A 20,476-nucleotide genomic window follows, 5' to 3' on the forward strand; every position below is an offset into this window, starting at 1 on the left:
TTTGAGTGGCTGTTGAGCTCAATATCAGACAACCATCCATACAGGCAAGCATATCAGAAACAGTATTTCAGTTTAACACTGTCTTTTTGATTATAGTTATTGTTTTTGATCATTTTACTGTTGAGGTTATACACACTAAGAAATGTTTCTTATTTTCTGCCTGTTTTGGAAGGGAGGTTTTAAACCTAAGTGTGGATTCTTGGTCGTCCATGTCAGGTTGTGAATTCAAGGAACCAAGGAAGCATACATCTTACTCAGTTTAAAATCATAGGTCATCCTTCTCAATAGTTCAGTGGATTTACAGGTTTTGTACAAAGGGACCATTTGCAGTTTAGTATCCATTAACTTGCTTTGCTATTAGATACATTTGGAGTTTTTTAGCTTGTACTTTTTCCAAATAAGTCTCGTCTTATTTTACTTTAGCTTCGGTTTAATTACAAAATATAAAATTAAATATGCTGTGTGCTCACATCTTAATAACCTCATTATTTGTATTGCCCAATTAAAGAACTTAAACAGGAATTTAGTGACAAATGTACTTGTTTCACAAATTTAAAGGAGCACATTGGCTCAATGAATCTCTTATAAAAGGTGGACTTTTTACAGAAAGTAAAATAACAGATATTTTTATTTTTTTAAATACAGAAGTGGATGTTTCAGAGTTAATTTGTTCTTCATGGGTCTCAGTATAACTAGCAGATTCAGTAGATTCTCTAGGCATGTGGTATTTTAAATGTTACTTAATGAGATCTGTCCACTAATCCATTTAAAGCTCAACTACACCTGGGGTCTGCACTATAATTAAAGTTCAGTGTAACTAGCAGGCCGGTAGCAAAAGGGCTGCATGTCCTTGTACAAACACTAAATGCAAAACCCATGCTACTATGTGCATTTGAATTCATGATCCTTAATATTTTTATTCTATCCTCAGTGCTAGAACCTTTAAGGAATAAATAAAAACATCTGTTTTATATTATAGAAGTCAAATTAGTCTTTAAATGTGCAGGCACATTTTAGTCATGTATTTCAGGCATTTGCTATACAAATTACTACAACATTGCTTAATAGATGAAAACAATAAATCTGTGCCAACATGAGTAGTGGAACATGCAAATATTTTAATACATTTCTGTTTTGAGCAACTTTGGATCACAATGTCTCAGTTAGGAAAGATTTTTCTGTTCTTTTGAGCGAGCAACTGTGATAGCTGATTCTTCAGGTTCAGACATAACAATGTCAGTTTTGTTTCTGTTCAGCTATGGAAAGTTATGGTTAAAGATTGTGATGTCATCTCATGGCTGTGTGTATAACAATAAAAAGTCAACAGATGAACAGGTTGTTAGCACAGACGATTTGACAGGTTTTAATACACATAATGGACAAACTCAACTCTGCTGCTCGAGCCACACATACATTCTCCTTACCTAGGGGGAAATAAAGAGGCTTTCCAATAGTATTACATTGTTTGCATTAGAAGTATTGTTACAACAAAGAAATAATCACCAAGCACATTTTCTTGCTTTATTACCACATTTATTATGCTTTATTGGAACAAGGTAAATTGAATGAAATATTTTATGCTGTAATTATACTGCCATAACATAGTGACTGTTTAGGCAAGTATGCAAAAAGCTTCTTTCTTAAATAAAAGTTACATACTGCCACTTGAATGAAGACAAAATAAATTGCAGACAACATGATCATGAATCTGCTTTATTGTCTATCACTGCCTAAACTGTAACAGAAGTTAAAATTGTTTAATGTAATTTATCAAAGCCTGTTTAAGGTGGCAGACTTGGTAATGAAGTCTTCTCAATCTTCAGTTTATGTACCAAGGACACCTCCCCCCTGACCTTCCAGGCATGTGTAATGCCCAAAGACTGTCAAACCTCTGATTGGTCATCATGGAGTTTCTGCTCAAAGACCTGCCGATCCACCGATCTGTCTCCTGGGTATCGCGTCCGGACTCGGATCATGACACAGATCCCACATGGAGAAGGAAAACAATGTCCTGCACTTGAAGAAAAGGAAGCCTGCAACATCATAGGAGATTTACTTCCAAAATGTCCCAGGTATTCAAAATAAATGTTTGGTTTTATGCTCAGTGCACCCAGAAACCAGAACTCTGTTAACCTATGATCTTCTGTTTACAATATTTAGATCACATAGCTGGTATTACTTAATTTACTACATCTGGATTCATTTGAACACTTTATTGGCACAAAGCTCACAAGAAGCAAGTTTGTACTTTTTGCTGTTTTATTCACTGAACTAGTTTTATCTCTGACTAGTAACAGTAAGAACTGACTGGATGAGTTATTTTGACTTGGAGGGAGAAGATGCCTGATTCTCATTGCACTAAAGTTAGAATAGGTTTTAGCTAATAAAACAAGCACTGAACAAAGTACTCAGTGGAGAATTACATTCTCTGCTAGTTAGTTTTTTTCCCCCTTTAAATTTACATGGAGTGCCTGAGAGCAGGGGATTTACATGATTAGGGGAAAACTCATTACGGAAATTAAGCATTTGATAGATTACTAGGGGCTGTTGTTCCAGTAATCTCCTGAAATATTATTGCTTTCTGCATCGTTGCATATTTCATAGTTGAAACCAAACATTTATTTAAAAGTTCTGAAAACAAAAAAAAATATTACAGCCTCCTTCTGATGAACTGAAAGAAGCCTGTGTGTACACTGATTGTTGTTAATCCCCCCTAATGGTTTATTCTCATTCACATTCATTTAAATCTTTGTTTACTGGTTGTATGGCAGATTTACTTTTAAAAGACCAAAATGTAAAACATCTCTGGTGTAAATTTCATAAAACACTTATCCAGCCCTTTGCTAAATGGTCTGTGACACTTGAACCTTTTCACCATTGCAACCTATACTTTAATGCATATTTTTGGGATTTTTTGTGTAAAAGACCAACATGATATAGAGTATAGTTGTGAAGTGGAAGGAAAACAAAATATGGTTTCCACAGCTTCTTCTCCCAAAAGAAAGAGAGAAAGAAGGGAAGAACGGTCTGGCAGACCCCTTGACTCTGATACCCGTAAAAAAAAATCAGTTCAACCAATTGCCAAGACAGAGCCATTTACCTAACCTGAGTGGCCAGGCAAGGGGAACATTAATTAAAGATCCATGGTAACTGTGAATGAGCTGTAGCGAATTAGATTAGGTAAGAAATTCTGCTGACAGGACTGTTGTGCATTTCATAAATCTGGCTTGTGAAATCCTGTATCTTTTAAAACAATGCATCCTTGTTTTTCCATTTGGCAATTAGGCACTATTCTGGGTTGGATATTACATAAAATCCCAAAATATTACATTGATATTTGTGGCTATAAAGTGAACATATATAAAAATGTTCAAGAGGTATGAATACTTTTGCATGGCGTTGTATTTCCACTTTGTTGTGTTTACTAAGGTACTCCTGGAGGACCACTGACTGGGGTGAATGCCGCATCCGACCTTTACTGGGCCAGCAGGATCGACGGCGGGCAAACATCAGTTTGCTGTGTGGAGGTGGAGTCCAGACCAGGAAGACCTACTGTGTTCAAGTCCCTGATGATTTGGCAGCACATTACAAGAAGGAAGGTGAGACAAATAGCTTCATCCTATTTGAACCAGTACTTCCCAGGAGCACATATTGGCTAAAAATATCCACTGTTATGAAACAGAAATTTATGTAAACTTAAAGCTGTGATCTGCATCATCAACGTGAATTATAGAAACAGAGTTGGTTATGTGTATGAAAACAGGCCTTCTAAAGTGTGTCCTAATGCAAATTTGAAGTATCTTCAATTTATTCATTGTATGATTTACTGTCGCATGTAATGTGCCACAGTGAAGGCTTTGAACAACAGGGGATCCCTGCTCTGCATATAAAACAGCAAATCTTTAGTCTAACAGTTTAATTCCCAGGCCTTCAATCTTATTTAAATATCTTTCCAGGTAATAGTCATAAAACAAAAGAGAAAGAAGATATAATTCCACGTGCTAGAAAAAAAAATGCACCTGAATTACATTGTTTTATATGTTGTAATAAAAGAATCCACTGCTGCTGTTCAGGGCATTTTTCAGAGCAAGTTCATTAACCCTTTAACTCCTAACAATTTTGGTGCTTTACTACTTGATTAATATATTTTGTACTCTCAACAGAAAACTGATAAACTGAATGCACAGTGGCAAAGCCTGTTGAAATGAACCAAACATCTTAAAAAATAATTGTGCGATTAAATTTAAAAGCAGCCATTAATTTTTATTCAGTTGTTGCCCAGACTTTCTGGGAACAATTAGAGGCTTTTATTATTGCTTACTTACCGTAAATGCTTTAGAGAACCCAAATTGTTTTATTGGATTAGAGTATCAATTGTAAACCTGGACTGCAGGGTAAACACATTATTACAACTTTTGCCTTGCAAGAAAAATAAGTGTTATAGTCCAGGTAATGGCCTTTCTGTTTGCATGTTCTTCTTTTGTATGCCTGGGTTTTGTCTGGGTATCTCAGCTTCCTCTCACAGCCCAAAAACACACAAATTAAATTAAGTGGTCACAATAAATTGCCCTTAGGTGTAAGTACACTTTTTCTGATGTACAATGAAGGTGAATTTGACTGTCTTGAAACAACGTAAACAGTAATAAAACAATTGAAACCAAAGCACGACCTAATACAATCTTATTAATGCAACAGTATTTTCAAACTATAGTTGTCAAGTTATCAACTTCTTATGTTCCTGCTACTCTACAACGAATAGCATAACAATAAGGTGAAACATTCAGCCTAGAAAGCACTAAAAAGTTGCCAAATAAATTTGGCATGTATATATATATATATATATATATATATATAAGCCAAAGGAATAAGTATTGCTGTTCTGTCTTAGATAAATTAGATCATGGTAAGCATTTTTTGTGTAACTATTGTTGAATTGTAAATAATAATTACAATTCAACAATATCTAACCTAGTTCGTATCATACAATACACATATAAAAAGTATGTACTTAATTCTAAAGTTCATAAATGACCACAAATTAAGAAAAAGAGAATAATTAAAAAAGGAGAGTCAGGCTGTGCCATAAGTATTAACCATTTATCATTTTAATTAAGCACAGTGGGCCCCTTTTAATGACTATCAATTGAAAGGTCCTTTATTCTTTTTGCAAATCACACTCTTTCCTGCATAATGGATAAAACAATTTGTCAGTAAAAGCAGCTAATTTAGACATCTATATTTTGCCCTAGTGTTTGAGAGAAGCCATCCTTTTGAACAATGTTGGAGAGAAATATGAACACCTTAAGTGATAGATTTGTTACAAGAAGGCCTTACAATTTGATTCAGTAAGCCCTCAGTTCATTTGCCTTTATGTGAAGTTCTTTCTGGTTAGATGAAAACAATTTGTGGAACAAAGTAAAAATATCTTTGCTGCACTTTATCTCTGTGTTTAAACAAGCATGTCATTTTCACATAGAAGATCAAACACCATGTAAATTATGGTGGGTAAAATGGCAAAATGCTCTGTGGACATTAAGTAATTTTTCTATGGGCTCTCATTTAAATGGAAATTTGCCTCTCAATGATGTTCGAAGCTGCATCACCATGGAACATTAGATTGAAATCTCTCTGCTGTGGACAGGCAGAAACGTACCCTTTTACTCTGAGACAGAGACCCGTGTCGGTGCTCATTACCGGTGGTTCAGCTGTCTGTGATCTTTGGATGATGCCAGCCTTGCTTAGTCATAAAGGTTTCACTATGTCTTGATTTAACACCTCCTGGTTTTCGCATCAGTTGCCAACTGCCCTATGTTTTATGTTCTCTTGAGTCTGACATCAGATGAGCGATCCCCTCTGGCCTTTTCACTTGTTACTCTCTAATAAGCTTTGCTAAACTTCTTGCCACAGTGTGCAAAGTTTGAAGTGGTAGCCTTTAACAATAAATGTTATCCTGTCTTCCAAGTCGGAACTGAATTAAATCAATACTTTTCAATCTGACAGCAGCAAGGTTTCTTGATCTTCTCCTCTCTCTCCTGGCCCACATGTGTGTTACGAGTCCAATCCTAAACATATTACCTGGCAGCAGTTTCTATCACTCACACACACACTATACAACTGAATGTGTATGGTTTTGGTTGAGCACGGTTTATCCTTCTGTGTGTGCTCTTTTTCTGTTTGTTCAGTGTCCAGGCCTGTGAATGCTTGGCTGTGTGATGGAGATGATCCTCCATTGGCCGCTCAGAACTGCTCCATTCCTTGCCAGCATCAGTGCTTGCTGTCCAAGTGGTCGCCCTGGAGTGCCTGCCTTTATGAAAACTGCAAAGAACCCCAAGGGAAGAAAGGTATGTTAAAAAATAACAAATGATGACATGAAAACAGACAAACCTTTGCTTTTCAAAAGTTTGGGGGAAAAAAGATTGAAATTTAACAGATAATGGCACTTTAATGATTTTACATCAGATGTACTGTATGTGGGAGTTGTTTGTGTCAGCATTACCAACTGTAATATTGCCAAGTGTTTCTTTCAAAAGAATAGTTAAAATTAAACTCCTTGAGGACAATAAACATGCACTTTGCACAGAATCCATAAAAAATGCATGTTTATAGGTTTGCAAAAGTATTTTGCCAGAATAACATTAATAAGAATTTTGAAAGTTTTTAAAAACTTTCTTCTTAGTCAGACTCTCAAATTTACTATATTTCTTTAATGTTTGGTAGAGTGACATTTAAAATGTGCTTCAGGAAAAGTTTTTAGATATCCTACCTCAAGCTTACTATAAGTAGCTACATTTTAGTTCATTTATTCCTTACACATGTTGTGTGTCTGATTCAGGTTTATAATTCTGTTTCATTTTATGAATTGAACACTTTTTCAAGTCTTTGTACATGTATACATAAAATAATATATAACATATACATTTTCTGGGATCAATAAATGTGCTGATATATATATGTGTGTGTGTGTGTGTGTGTGCAGTGTATTATTTTTCAGTGTACAACTATGCTACTTCACTAAAGTTTAGAGCTTTGTTTTAAAACACTGGGTCTCAATTTGTTTTTAGAAACATGTTGAACAAAAAACAAATAGAAAAAGGTTGGCAAAACACCCTAAAGACATACAGCTACAACATCCCCTAAAATCACAATCTTTATTTGAACAGATGTGCATGAGGTGAAAATCCTATGTCTCTCAGTCAGCAACAATTAACTTTGTGTTGTATTGTAGACAGTGTATGTAAAATCAATAAAAACTGTTGCCCAAGCATTTCCAGTATGATCAACATGGGGCTGCATAACCCTGAACGCTGCTACTCATGTGTGATGGGTTTTTTTTCCAGATTTGTTTGCCAGTCCTGAACTAGTCAGATGGAGGAATATTTTGTCTGACATGGGTCATGAGTTAGAATTTTAACCGAATGGACCTAACAGAAAAAAGTGCAGAAACCTCTGGGTCAGAATTATAAACATATTTCAGCCGGAGGATAAAATAAGTCTGTTGGGATGTGGCACAATATGCAGTGTCTTACAAAAACAGTTGTACCACTCAAATGTTTTCACATTTTTCCAGGTTACAACCACAGGTTCCAATGTAAATAAATAAGAATAAAGTTTATGGTAATATTTATCAGCTCTCTTTAATCTGACACCTTTAAAATTCAATTGCAAGTCAAATTTAAATCACCTCTACATCACCTTTGGGTAATTTAACCCCAGTATAAATACAACTATCCCGTGAAGGCCTCAGAGATGTGTCCATGAGTTTTTGTAAACAAGCATGAAGATCAGGAAACACCTGGGAGACTTAAAGGAGAAATTATGGTGAAATGTAGAGCAAGTTTTGGTTGTAAAACTATTCCCCACCGTTCAATCCGTCATCCAAGAAAAGGAAAGTTGTGAGACATGCCCTGCCCAAGCTAACCTGTAGAGGCTGCAGAAAGTATGTAGAAGAAGATGGTCTAGTTTGGAGGGATCAAAAACAACTTTCTTCCATAGGAACAGGGATGATGGTCAGAGTGGAGGGAAAGATAGATGGAGCTACATTCACAGTGATTCTAAAATTTTTATAATTCATAAAATCCCCTTGTAATGTGAAAAACTGTGGAAAAACCAAGGGATATGAATATTTTCGCAGTGTCCCGTAGATCAACCACTGAAGCAATGAAAAACAATGAGACCACTCAGCCTACCTGTCTTTTCACACAGGTGAAAACATGTCGTATCTGATTGCTCTGAAAGACAGTGTGTGTGGAATGAAGTGTATTAACCGTTATTGTGTTAGAGCTGTGTTAAAGGGGCATCATAACCTCGTCGCAGCGGTGAGTAAATGTGCATGAAAGCCCCCTGGGGAGTGTCGTCATTGCAGATCGTTCAGGTCAGCATTGGTTCTCACCAGCTCTCTTTCGGATGAGCCGAGTCCTCTCACACACACACAGTCATTAATATATTTGGAGGAGCGAAAAACAAAAGCATCTGTACATTTTGTTGCGGCCTCTCCTGAGGCAAGCTGTCTTTAATGGCATTTATAAAGACTCAGAGCACACGGCAGGCAGAGTGTAAAGCAACAGAGTCATTCACAGTGAGCAGTGCTGCCCGCGACACATTGAGCAGATATTGAGAAGTTGAGTATTGTTGTGATCCATTTGCTTGTTGCCCCAGAGCTTCTGAGAATTTCTTGCTCTGATTGGACTGCCGTTATGCTTTAGAGTAAACTGATCCGCCTCTAACCGAAAGTCCCGTTATATCCCTGTTTCTGGGTGTAGGAGCCAAGCAGCTTTGCTCATGGGAAAATTGCAAATTTAGATTGCCTTGCTGTAGCTTCATGTCTTTTCATGTTATCTTGGCCTATCGTATTTGCAGCTGTACAGGGAAATCAATTGAACACGGGAGACTACTGGATGAATTCTCAGCAATGTCTCTACTGGAACTTAGACAGCTGGAGGGAAGGTATATTTCTTAAAAAGAGTGCATTAAGAAAAAAAAAATCACAGTTTCGGTCCTTGTTTTCCTGAAATAAACTTGGTATGTCCAAGAAACCTTTTAATTATTAATATCCTAGCCAAATCGTTTCTTGTGGCTTGGATCCGAGTAGCGGTAAGTGCTCTGGGCTACTCTGCAATCGATCCAGAGTGTCTTTGGTGTTCGAGAGGTAGCTGCGCTCAGATCAGGCTGCTAAACAAAAGCTTCACTTCAGTAGATGGTAGATGTCTGTAATTTGCAGACTGGTATTCTAAGGGTTAAAAGGTGCTACCCTCGAAATAAAAGAATTTGGGGCCCTTCAACTGGGTAGTTGGAGTCAGAGTAAAATAAAATGAGTATGTCTCAAAAAGACATACTCATGTCTGCTGCTCAAGTGTCACTAAGGGAGAGACTAGGGCTTAGAAATAACTATTTCATTTGTCAGCTTTTTGCCAGCAAGAACATTGTACTGTCATCAGGGAATTGGAAAAGCTTAGAAGTCAATTCAAACTATAAATGTGAACATGTCCAATCAATAGAGACCTTTTCATGGAAAAATGAATATTTTATGAACAATCCATCTTTAGGAAAATCGATATTGTAGAGTGAGGAATATGAATGACATTACAGGACACTAGGGTGATGTGGATGACTAGGTAAGTGGCGTAAAGATAATGACTCAACGTGTTCGTGTCATTCAATAATTTTTATGCCGTTTTATTGTTTGGCCCATCTTTATGACGTGCTTGCCATTCTTCGAGTCAAATTTTTGCTCATTCATATTTAACAGATTTTCTCTCTGAGGTTTTATGGTGCTACGACAGGTTTTATGGTCGCAGAACTAAAAATCACAGGAAAAAAAATATTGCTGAAGTAATTTGTTGATAGGATTGTGACAACTTGTCACAGACATAGTTGTCACTGACAGCTGTGTTAAACACAAAAAGAGAAACGTGATCTGGATCTCAACGGCACTGTCAAAGTCTGGCAACTTAATATTAATAAAATTAGTGGATCACAAAAGTTTTCATACCTTTTGAATTTTCTTCACATTTGATTGTGCTACTGCCCTAAACTTCAAAATATTTATTAGGATTTTACTATGATAGAAAAAATAAAAAGCAGGTCATGAATGCTAGTTTGATGAAAGATATAAAATGTTTTTATTTTAGTTTTTCACAAATGCAAATCTGAAAAGTGTGGCGTGACGTTTTGTATTTCCTTTACTCTCATGTTACTTTATTGAGTCCACCAAAACCTATTCCCTTCAGATGTTACCTTGCTAGTCAATAGGCTTCTTGTGTGTATATTATTATCAGTATAAATTAAAGTGTTCTCTGAATGCCTCAGATGTGTTTTACTGAACATTTATGAACAAACAGCATCATGAAGAATGAAAAACAGAGCAGCCAGGGATTAAGGACCATTTGTGATTTGTAAACGTTAAAGAAAATGTTCAAGGCATTTATATACTTCTTGGTAGTAGACAGTTGACCAAATTGGGAAATTTTCTTTCAGCCATTACTTTGCTGATTTGGCCCTGACATAGAATTAGATGACTCAACACCTTCTCTGGTGTTTAGCTTCCTACACATAAGGATCAATCACCAAATTTCTTGGAAAAAGTGGATATGTCTAATAGTTTAAATAATATATATATTCACAACAAATTTATTTTTAACTTAAATCATTTTACATTAATGATTAAATGATCTGCTCTTGTTGGATCTTGCAAAGGTTTCTTCAAGTGATGTTCCCACCAGGATTGTTTACTCTCCCATACTGACCATGTGTTTCATCGGTATGACAAGAGCTACACCAATATTATGATTGTGTAGCACTTGTTTCAATCACCAATTACTTCCAGGAAGCTGCAGTCTGTCCTGTTTCTTGAGAGCAAAGATTTTAGTTGTTACTGCTGCAGTTCTGCCTCCTCATGCTGCTCCTACAATCAGTTCAATTAATTACAGGATTCTTTGGTTTTAATTTGTTGGCTTTTGGTTTAATTCATAGGTTTGGTTTTAATTCAGTAAATTTCATGAACCCATTAGCTGTTAGACCAAGATGTACATGAATATGCTATATGTTGCAGTACATTTTTATGGAAAAAGACTCATGCTGCTTAAAATTACCATCACGACTTAGTTTAAAAAATACTGGCAGTAATAAAAAAGAAAGTGTGACTCTGTAATTGGAAAGACGGGATGCTATTGTTAAAAATATACAATCACTGCAACTTGACCCTGCTTCCTGGCTTTTGTCACACCGTCGCCTCTGCTATGTTATTATTTTCACCGTCTTCCTCCTTCGTGCCTTAGAAATACTTCTTCTGCTGTCTTTTGATGAACAGTCTCTTTACTGAAGTATCAACATTTCATTGAACGCGAATAAAAGACTCAACAGTTTTCTGTAAATATAAACAGTCAAGTCAGAGCAGTTACCTTGACGCTGAGAGGTTACTCCTAGGGCAAAATCCCACATGCAGTAATGTCCTCTACAGGAGATCGATTTCTGTCTGTCTGTCTGTCTGTCTTGGATGATCATTCTGGCTCTTTTTCAAAACTTCTTTTAATTTCAGTCTGCTGGTAAAAGAGCTCCTGTTCCTGAGTTTACAGCAGGATAAATAGATGTAACAATTTCGCCTCCATAACACAATCTCTTTTGCTCTGCTAACTTGGTTCTGAAGAAAGGTGAGAAAGTTTACAGATGCAGACTGATATGTATATTTTTTTATTATTTGATTATTTCCTAAGAATTGTTGAACCTACAGTGATCTGAATGGACAATACGTCAGTGTTTTTGTTTTGCTGCAGAGATATTTGGACTGACATCGAGGGGAAAACAAAATTGCATCTCTGCCATCTCTTCTTTGAAACTCCTATTTTGTATTCATTTTTATTTTTTATGAGAAACATGACAACTATTATCCCTGCCTCACACTTAGCTTATACAAAAACAAACTATCTATTCCAGTTAAAATATATCAATGTGACAATATAGAGAATTATTGTTTGCTGCTTAATCTATAAGAAAGGCAACATGCCTAATCCTGAACACAGAAAAATCTGTCATTTCTCTCACATTTTCTGCACTTTTTTTGCTGTCTGCCCTCCATCAGGTTTCAGACAAAGGAAGAGAGAGGTGTTGTGGGAGTCCAGTAATACTCTGGGGACTTGCCCTCATCTGATGGAGTTCATCCCCTGTGAGGATCCTGCCTGCTACCTGTGGCAAATCCAACAAAACGGAAAATGCATTCCCACCAATAGCTCATGTGGTCCTGGAACTGCAGTACAGAATGTGACCTGTGTCAACACTGAAGGTAATGCTCAGGAACCAGAACATACCTGCTATGGCTCATTTTAAAATGTTCTGTCTTTTTTGATTAAGCTTCCTGTTTTCAGCAAAATTTGAAAGATTACTACATAAACAACACTTACAATAGAATTGGAATTTCTCCGAAATGCTTTAATCTACAGTAACCAGCAAAAAGTATATGAATCTTTGATTGATTTTTGCCTTGAATATGTTTAAAAAGTTTTCCACCTATCTTACCTCACTAGAGGCCCTGTCTTTACATGTTTGCTGTGTCCTCTGCATTGCTTGTGACAGCCTGCAACCAGAACTTCTTCAGGTTTTCTTTTAACAAAGCCTTTTTTTTTCTTGCCTCTCCATAAAGGCCATATCTAAGGAGTGCATGACTACTACTTTTTGCGTCATCAGATTCTTTTTACCTGGGGTGTAGATAACTACAGCTCCTTCTGTGTTACCATGGTTACAAGCCTGTCAGATAAGGAATATTATCATGACATATAGTAGGTTGTATTTGTGACAATGCACAGTGCTCTGCATGGAATATTTTGTAACTTTATCCTTGGTAAATATTCTACATAGCCTTATCCATTCATGATACAATATGGTCATTAATATTTGCTGAAATTCTGAATTTATGTTGAAATTAACATAAATACAGGCAGACTATGTACATTCACTACTTCGGTGGCTACTGTCGGAATTTAGATGAACTAGATTTTATTTTGGGTGTTTGAGAGTAAATAGGGAGGAATACAAAGCCATGCCACGCTAAATATTTTTATTTGTAAAACATTTTCATAACATGTCTTATATCACTTGTTCTTCCACTTTTCAATTATGCTCTACTTTTGCTGGTCCATCAAATACAATGTAAATAAAATCCATTTTGAAATGCTCAAGCCATTATAAAGATGGTAATATGAGCATCACTAAAATGTTGTTCCATAATTAATTAGACATTGCAAAGACAGATAAACCTCATTAACACTGCCTGAAGTTAAAGTGCATTTCCATTTTTACACAGAAGGTGAGATGATTATTAACCTTACATTTAAAACCTCAAACTATACCTTTAACAATTTTTATACTTATCCATATAATTATTGAGTGTACAGTTTATTTTATACAGCCTAGTAATTTCTATTTAAATTAACCAAGCTACTAAGAACCTGAAATAGCTAATCCTAAAAATTCAAATAAATAAGGAGCTATAAAATTCATCAAGGTTACAGTAGTGCCAGCAATGCAGTGATGTAGAGAGACCTTACCATCAATTTTATTGTGACGCCTGAACCACCAAGTGTAATGTGATCTGTTGTGCTCAGGCGTATCATCAAGGTGGGTGATAGGAACATTACCATTAACGACGCATGCATTATTCATTATGGACCACTGTCAGCTTTATGGGCACAGAAAACATGGGCCTGATTAAAAGTCAGAATCCCTGCTTCCTACCAGGCATTAATTGCTCATCTCCATTGATTATGGGCCTAATTGGAGCCTTTTTTGTCCATGTTTTATTACTCTGTCACAATGGATCGGGTGTATGTTTGTCACGAATCCAGATGAAAGTCCAAACACATTAGCCATCCCGAGAGCCTAATGAGTTTTGACGGGGCGGGTAAGGAGGGAAGCTTTAGAAATTTGGTGGAAACAAGCTCATGAGATTATTTAGAGTGGATTTTGTGTTTGTGGCTGATGAAAGATTGAGCTATACTGTTTTTTTTATTCAGATTTTTGTCCTTCGACTTACCAACTACTAACTATTGTCTTAGTTAGGTTGCATACTTTTTTATGTCTGTTTTGAGTTTTTCTAGGGAATGTAGTTTCACAATTATACTTATTTCCAGATTTTCATTAGTAAAGGAAATAAATATTGTGTAGCATTAAACAGCAACATGGCCTTTATAAATGTTATGATTCTCTTTTACGTAACTCACTTACTGCAGTCTTGAAAGCCAGATATTTTGTCATAATTAACTTGTCTGCATGAAAGAAATGAGACTATAGTGACTTTCCTAGCAGCATTAAAAAGCTGTTTCAACAGTTATCCAAGAATTTCTTCTGTTATTTTCTTGTGGGTTTTAATTTTCTCAAGAACATGGATTAACTTTTAAAGTGAGACATAGATAACTCAAGTAAATATTAAATGCAGTTTTTAAGGGATGATTTTATTAATTTTGTTTTGTTTATTCATAAAACATCCTAACCATATGCAAGGAACTAATCACCCCGAAGCCTTCTAACGGCTTTTTGCAACCTTACCAGAAACAACTGCTGTCAGACATTTGCAATAATTGATCGATCTGTAGCTTAATGATGTATAAGAAGTTCTACCTTCTCTTCTCTAGAAAGGCTTTAACTTAGCCACACTGAAAGCCACTTTTCTGTCATGAAAGTCATTTCATAACGTCTCAATCAGATTTAAGTCTAGACTTTGACTAGACCACACCAAAATCATTAGTTTGTGCTCTTGAGCCATTCAGAAAAGAGCTTGCAGGTGTGATTTTGATTATTGAAATTTAGATGAATAACCCCAGTGATTTTCAGATAGAGAGCAAAAACTCATTGTTCTACCAAATACCTGATGAAGCAGAGCGGTCCCACACCATCACCTTACTGAAATCTCTCTACTGAAGTAAATAAGGTTGTCTCTAAGCTAAGGAGAATTGTTTCACATATTGAAAATTCAAGTTCATGTAGATCATAAAGAGTGTTAAGACACACAGGTTTTGAGCCCATTTTGTGCTATATGTGTCACAATTGGCTCTGACAGAAACGTGACTGACGGAGGATGAGCCTTCTGTTAGCAATGTGTATGTTTTATAACAGCTGCAATCAGAAAGAAGGACACGAATGCTCTGCTACTTCTGTTAAGAAAATGAATAGCAGTAAACCCATTGAAGAAAAACCTTAATAAATAGATTAACTTGGACCATGATGATTAGTTTTGCAGCCATGCAGTCAGAACCTACTTGACCAAGGTCAAGTTTCCGCCTTAGAGAGATGATTCTTTCGGCAGTTTTTACTGTTGTGCTTGAAATATAAATTTCGTAGACCTTGGAGAAAGCAGCTTCTAATTGCCTCTCTGACTACACATTCAGATTCAACACACTGAAGGTCCCTTTCCCAAGTGTTGCACAAATAAGGATGATGGACACTTTCTCTGTAGAGAGGAAGGCAACGAGGGATTATTGGTCCTCAAAAAATATAAAGAATAAGTACATTTGAAGGTTTCAAAGACTCTGGGATAATATAACTTCAAGTATTTTTTTAAGGTCAGGGGTCATTTAAAGCTCCTGCTACTGCTATACCCTCAAGGAATTGTGGCTATCATAGGATGAAATGACATTTTATATACAATTTCAAAATAGTACTAGACATGACAATAATTTTTTGTATTCTTCTTCCCCTGTTTGTGTGACAGAATAACTTTTTTTGTTAGAATTGACATATTTAGAGCTTGTTAATTAAATTCAAACAGAATGCGTAAGAAATAAAGAGACTGGCAGCACCAGTTATTCCCCTCTCACTGAATTATGCAAAGATTACCAGTAATATTATATTTTTGCTGCATTCTTGATGTGTTTTGTTTGTTAATGACTTTCTATAATGTTTTATAGAAATTTCACACTTTAATCGAGAAAACAATGTTGTGAAGTAGAAATAGTTTTGACTGATTGCAAGGTGGCATGTATACCCACAACCTTCTTAGCTTCTGTTATCTTTTTTCTTACAAAAGGAGAAAGACATAAATGTTATGTGAACAGACTGTTAGTACTAACCATTCAAATACGAAATAATGTGATACTTTACGATGCACCTGCATATATGTTGGAGCATGATCAATGATGGCAAGTTCAAGGATGAACATGTTTAACAGTGTGGGTGGTGTCTTCAGGTTCCTCTGACCAGAGCAGCTTCTTCCTCATGTTTGCCGTTTCCCTTTTCTTCTAATTGCAAACCTTTAGTAGCTTTATTTCAACAATGCCTTTCATATTCTCACTGTTCTGTAAAGGCCATTCTGGAATGCATGGATAACAGTTGTACTCTCAATACATTCTAAGGCTGGAGCTGTGCAGCTCCTCCAGATTTTCAATTGGCCTCTTTGCTGCTTCCATGAGAAAACTGTCATTTTAGGTGGATGACCATGTCTTTGTAGGTTTGCAGTTTAACCATTTTATTGCTTTCAGTTTGAAGTTCTCCATAAGGTGCTCGAATTTTGGGCTAGCTTGTTTTGGAAACTAATCCCATTTTTAACCTTTCCACAAGTTTACAGCTGACCTGTCTGCTATGTTTATTTGTGTTCAAGATGCTGTTTGTTCACAGTTTCACTCACAAATCTCTGAGGCATCAGAGGACAGCTGTGTTTTCACTGAGATTAAAATACACACAGACACAAAATGTGCATGGAACTGGTCGTACTTTCACGGCGAGTATGAGAGTAAAGGCGGCTGAAAAGTATTGTTGGAATAAAATAAAATGTGAAGAAGTTCTAATGGTGTAGATACTTTTGCAAAGCACAGAGTGGTAGACAAAAAAAACAAAAAAAAAAACAAAACTGTAAAGTGGGTTGTTCCGAAATTTTACAGGTGAAGAATTATTTTCTTTCTTTCTATGACATCAGCTTTGCATCAGCGGCTATTTAATCACATCCAAAATGTTGTGGGAGGAACCTCTGTTGATAGCTCTTACTTTGTGTTATAATGACACCTTTTCTGGGATTTTTGCATGAATTATTGTGCACAGGGTTTGTACAGCTGTTGTTGATTGCCGGGGTGTGTTTGAGGGAAAGGTCAGCAGTAGAGACCGTTTCTTCATGGCAGTTTTGTTTACATAATACGTCTTCTATTAAAAACCTGTTTTCATGTTGTGTTTTTCCCTAAAGTATTTTGTCAAATGAAGAATAAATTTGCTTCCGCCGTGAAGCCCATTTGAAACAAATAAAAGATTAATCTTCTATATAGATCATACTCAGAGGGTGCCATTTGAAGACTTGCAGGCTTCTCTCTATTTTATCTTCCCACATAATGTAAGCTTTTTGTTTGCAGTTTTTCTAGTATAAAACCAGAGTGCTAGACTGCTTTTCAGACCTGTAAAGGTATGAAATTGTCTATGTCTCTGCTTTTGAGGAGCACAGATGCATCACTTTTCAAACAATCTTAAGATGATGGAGGTTTGAGGAAGCAATCATAAAACATTTCCTATTACCAAAATGCCAGGTTGTCTTGCTTAGATAAAGTAATTCATAGAACTACTCAGGGTCAGATGGAATAAAATGAATTGTTCAAAGACATTTTACAGTTCAGCTAGAGAGGCATAATACTATGGAGTGAAAATAGTGTCAAAAAGATTTGTGTGTGCGTAAAATGATTTGTGTGTGCGTAAAATGATTTGTGCGTGCGTAACAGGATTTGTGCGTGCGTAACAGGATTTGTGCGTGCGTAAAAAGATTTGTGCGTGCGTAACAGGATTTGTGCGTGCGTAAAAAGATTTGTGCGTGCGTAAAAAGATTTGTGCGTGCGTAACAGGATTTGTGCGTGCGTAACAGGATTTGTGCGTGCGTAAAAAGATTTGTGCGTGCGTAACAGGATTTGTGCGTGCGTAAAATGATTTGTGCGTGCGTAACAGGATTTGTGCGTGCGTAAAAAGATTTGTGCGTGCGTAACAGGATTTGTGCGTGCGTAAAAAGATTTGTGCGTGCGTAACAGGATTTGTGCGTGTGTAAAACGATTTGTGCGTGCGTAAAAAGATTTGTGCGTGTGTAAAAAGATTTGTGCGTGTGTAAAACGATTTGTGCGTGCGTAAAAAGATTTGTGCGTGTGTAAAAAGATTTGTGCGTGTGTAAAAAGATTTGTGCGTGCGTAACAGGATTTGTGCGTGCGTAAAAAGATTTGTGCGTGCGTAACAGGATTTGTAAACCTTAAAAATAAAATACATGTTGAAAAAGTACACACAAATCACCTGGTACGCACACACAAAACTGCAGTTACACACAAATCCGGTTACGAGTGCACAACTATTTTTGAGACTCATTTCACGCCTCGGTGGAAGCTCCAAGATTTGTGTGTAGATGGTGCGTTTACATGCTAGTAAAAGCTGGGACATCTGAGTTTTCTTCGGACCTGTTTCTTTTTTCCACAGTTCAATACATATTTCTCTCTTTACTTGTCTCGTGGCTTAGACATATTTTTGTGAGAGAAAAATACATATGTCATTACACCCACGTCTACTTTTTAATACTATAAGATTGTTTATATATGAATCCGCATTTGGGACCTATTCAACTGTAATTACTTGGGTAAAAAATTCAACCACTAGGTGGCGGAAGTTTATTCCGCTCTGACTGGGAAAAGCCTTCATTCAAACTGAGAGAAGAAACAAGAGGATGGCGGGTCAGCCAAGTGATCATGTTCGTGGTTTACCGTCCGAAGTTAGTGGATGTTAAAATTTGCACGTTTTCCTGACCGTTGTAATGCGTATTTGTTAGATTATTTCAGATTACGTTTTACGTTTCAAGTAGTTCGACCCAAAGTTCTCGCCCTTCTATAGCAATAGCTCATGTCTACGTTAGCTAAGCTACTATTAGTCCTCGATTAGCATCGGTCCAGTTTAAAACAGTATCTTCCTGGCCCATTACAGCCATGTCTACGTTTATCACCATGCTCAGCTAGTTTTATGATGCCGACAATAATGTAGGCTTAGGTGACGTCTTTTATTATTTGAAGGATTCATCCCAGTTCTCCTCACTAATTGTAGTTTTTGATTTAAATTTTTTTTTAGTTCTGCTACAGACTTATGTTTCGTCTATCACCTGTATATTTTATATCTTACTGTAATCACTTAAGATTTACTCTTCTCTACATTTCTTCCTGGAATATGATGGTCATTGCTTTCGTACCAGAAATAAATACGTAGAACATCTCTTAACAAATGTACAAATGTATTCTATGCCATACATATACATCTGCACCGTTTTTTATATTAGATTCATGCAGATCATCAATATTTCAAATTTTGAAAATATAACCTCATCCAACACTGAAGCCTTTGTAAGCAGCTGAATATAAGTGTAGTAACTCGGCTGAATCTTTAAAATATTAATATTTCTGTTACTTCATTATGAGCAAACCACATTTCTCATTACTTCCATGTGATGACTTACATTTTTGGACAGATAATATGTTAAGTTGTGCTTCACATTAACTAAATTGTAATTGTAGCCATCTAGTGAAATTATATTTCTATTGTCCCCAAAAAGTGCTAATAATGTATGTGTTTTCCACATTTCAGTCAGTGTTCAATTTTTCACTTTATAAATTGCATAGTTGAAAAAGGACATATACAAATTAAATATGGAATATTTTATTAATTATCTGCCAGATAATTAATAAAATATAATTATAATAAATTATAATAAAAGACGTCACCTAAGCCTACATTATTGTCGGCATCATAAAACTAGCTGAGCATGGTGATAAACGTAGACATGGCTGTAATGGGCCAGGAAGATACTGTTTTAAACTGGACCGATGCTAATCGAGGACTAATAGTAGCTTAGCTAACGTAGACATGAGCTATTGCTATAGAAGGGCGAGAACTTTGGGTCGAACTACTTGAAACGTAAAACGTAATCTGAAATAATCTAAAAAATACGCATTACAACGGTCAGGAAAACGTGCAAATTTTAACATCCACTAACTTCGGACGGTAAACCACGAACATGATCACTCGGCTGACCCGCCATCCTCTTGTTTCTTCTCTCAGTTTGAATGAAGGCTTTTCCCAGTCAGAGCGGAATAAACTTCCGCCACCTAGTGGTTGAATTTTTTACCCAAGTAATTACAGTTGAATAGGTCCCAAATGCGGATTCATATATAAACAATCTTATAGTATTAAAAAGTAGACGTGGGTGTAATGACATATGTATTTTTCTCTCACAAAAATATGTCTAAGCCACGAGACAAGTAAAGAGAGAAATATGTATTGAACTGTGGAAAAAAGAAACAGTTCCGAAGAAAACTCAGATGTCCCAGCTTTTACTAGCATGTAAACGCACCATCTACACACAAATCTTGGAGCTTCCACCGAGGCGTGAAATGAGTCTCAAAAATAGTTGTGCACTCGTAACCGGATTTGTGTGTAACTGCAGTTTTGTGTGTGCGTACCAGGTGATTTGTGTGTACTTTTTCAACATGTATTTTATTTT

At 36.3% G+C, this 20,476-nt stretch overlaps 1 protein-coding gene across 3 annotated transcripts in view; it reads left to right on the top strand.

Annotated features, from left to right (window-relative positions):
- thsd7ba (thrombospondin, type I, domain containing 7Ba) overlaps positions 1-20,476 on the top strand; it is a 204,651-nt gene that overhangs the window by 89,229 nt on the left and 94,946 nt on the right. For all 3 annotated transcript variants that reach the window (XM_028024089.1, XM_028024091.1, XM_028024090.1), the window contains 4 exons: positions 1,824-2,072; positions 3,430-3,599; positions 6,183-6,341; positions 12,074-12,274. In XM_028024089.1, coding sequence (XP_027879890.1) covers positions 1,824-2,072; positions 3,430-3,599; positions 6,183-6,341; positions 12,074-12,274 — 779 coding nt within the window. The remainder of the gene's footprint in view (positions 1-1,823; positions 2,073-3,429; positions 3,600-6,182; positions 6,342-12,073; positions 12,275-20,476) is intronic.

This window comes from Xiphophorus couchianus, chromosome 7, assembly GCF_001444195.1.
Source record: "Xiphophorus couchianus chromosome 7, X_couchianus-1.0, whole genome shotgun sequence".
Taxonomy (NCBI): Eukaryota; Metazoa; Chordata; class Actinopteri; order Cyprinodontiformes; family Poeciliidae; genus Xiphophorus; species Xiphophorus couchianus.